General features: G+C 63.4%; 1 protein-coding gene across 1 annotated transcript in view; it reads right to left on the bottom strand.

Annotated features, from left to right (window-relative positions):
* Positions 1 to 2,152, bottom strand: part of PPP1R12C (protein phosphatase 1 regulatory subunit 12C) — a 13,252-nt gene that overhangs the window by 9,993 nt on the left and 1,107 nt on the right. Inside the window, exons 2-3 of the mRNA XM_045292386.1 lie at positions 1,721 to 1,851; positions 1,532 to 1,650 (exon numbers count right to left, since the gene is read on the bottom strand). Coding sequence (XP_045148321.1) covers positions 1,532 to 1,650; positions 1,721 to 1,851 — 250 coding nt within the window. The remainder of the gene's footprint in view (positions 1 to 1,531; positions 1,651 to 1,720; positions 1,852 to 2,152) is intronic.

The raw sequence follows: 2,152 nt of genomic DNA, 5'->3' as shown, positions 1-2,152 counted from the left end.
GCTTACCAAGAACCAGGGAGACCATGGGGCCTTGCTACTGTCCCATGGGCTTACCAAGAACCAGGGAGACCATGGGGCCTTGCTACTGTCCCATGGGCTTACCAAGAACCAGGGAGACCCCACAGGGCCTGCTACTGTCCCATGGGGTTACCAAGAACCAGGGAGACCCCATGGGGCCTGCTACTGTCACATGGGCTTACCAAGAACCAGGGAGACCCCACAGGGCAGTGCTACCCTGTAACACATGGGCTTACCAAGAACCAGGGGGACCTCACGGGACAGTTCTACCCTATAATACTTGGGTGGGGTTACCATGAACCACAGAGCAGCTCTATTTTGTAACTTGGGGCTACCAAGAACCAGGGAGACCCCACAGAGCAGTTCTACCCTGTAACCCACAGGGCGCTGCGAGCCTGGATGGCCCCACAGGGGCAGTTCCACTCTTTAACACAAGGGGGTGCTGTGATCCAGGACATCCCAGGGAGCAGTCATCCCATTCATACAGGTTATCCCTGCGGGATCTCACAACCGGGAGAGGCGCGGGATAGAGCCGGAGAGGTGGTGGTAGATAGCATGTGACATGACACAGGAACACAGCCCGCCCCCAACCTCAGTGCACAGAGAGTGGGTCCAACGGCAGGCCACACTGAAACCAGAGACCTGGGCCCTCAAAACACGACCAACGGAAGGGCACAGAAGGGCCCTGGGGACCAAGAGCAAGGTGTGCCGGGGCAGGGGCCAGTGGGTAAGGCCCTCGTGGGAGAGGCAGCACTAAGCAGTTGGCTGAGACAGTGGAGCGGGCCGCCCTGAGCTGGAGAAACAACGTGGCCGCCCCTCCCCAGGCCTGCAAGAACCAGTGTCTCCTCCTGGCGAAGCAGCAGAGCCAAGGGGGCGCGGGCAGGGTGGGTGCACCAGGAGCAACACCGTTCCCTTCCTCGTCGTGCCCCTGCTGTTGGGCAGGGACATGGCCTCAACACTGACCGTGGAACTACGAGGCCTCTATGCATCTGTCTCCCCCCGTCTGGAGCAAGAAGGTGCCGACGAAGGTCTCAAGAGGCCAGTCATCCAAAGGGACGAACAGGGCCCAGGACCCGAGGCCCAGGACTGGGTGGTGCCTGGCTACAATGCTGCCCGGCTCTGAGAGGGGAAGCCTCTTGTTCCTCACGAGGAGCAGCTGGTGGGTTTGCACTGCCGACCTCAGCAGTCCACAGCACAGCCCCGCTACACCACCACTGCTCCCTCAGAAGCCTGGACCCGGAGGCCAAGGCCAAACCGCCCACCTCGGGGGTTCCCTGAGGCTGTAAACCTTTGCAGGGGCGGCCAGCCCCTCCTTCCTCACAGCGACCCTGCCCACAGCACCACGGGCTCCCAGAAGCTAGGAGAGCGGGGGTGGGACGGCCTGCACAAGGCAAGCCCCAGGTGCTGTGTGGGACCCACAGGGCATAGGTGCCCCTGTCTCCTCCCATCAGACACAGAGAGGGGACCCCCAGCCCCTTGGGTCCCAAGCTGACTGCAGGCCCCTCGGTCGCACCTCGGTGGGCGATCTCTGCCCTCAGCAGCCCCTCCATGGCATCCGACTCGGCCAGGTCCAGGGGCAGGTCCCCGTCACTGTTGACTGCAGCGATGTTGGCCCCATGGCTCAGGAGGTACCTAGGGGGAGAGGTGAAGTCAGACCTGGCCTGGCTGGCTTCTCTGCTGGCGCTACTGCCCTGGGCCTCACCTGGCGATGTCTAGGTACCCGCAGGAGGCGGCCACGTGCAGGGGTGTCCAGCCCTCGTTGTCCGCCTGGTTCACGGTAGCACCCTGCTCCACCAGGAAGCGCACCACCTCCAGGTTCTCATCGATGCAGGCCTGTGGGCGGGGGCGGGGCAGTGGTCAACCAGCCCACCACGGCCAGGGGAGCAGGACCCGACCCGCCAGGCGTAGGGTCAGGTCAGGAGACAACTCCAGGGCCCGCTGCTCCCCGCCCCAATCCAGAGCCAAGTGAGGACCATGACCACTCAGGTCTTCCAGCCCCCAAATTAAGTTTGCCCCAGGAATCCTGACCCAGCCACACTCTCCCAGACCAGGAGTCCTGACCCCCAGCCCTCCTCCCTCAGTCCTGAGAGTCCTGACCCCCAGCCCTCCTCCCTCAGTCCTGAGAGCCCTGACC

The sequence above is a fragment of the Echinops telfairi genome, unplaced genomic scaffold, assembly GCF_000313985.2.
Source record: "Echinops telfairi isolate 266 unplaced genomic scaffold, ASM31398v2 ScPeMD7_655;HRSCAF=1070, whole genome shotgun sequence".
NCBI classification, from domain to species: Eukaryota; Metazoa; Chordata; class Mammalia; order Afrosoricida; family Tenrecidae; genus Echinops; species Echinops telfairi.
Note: the sequence above shows the minus strand (reverse complement) of the source record. Positions and strands in the feature narration are given on the sequence as shown.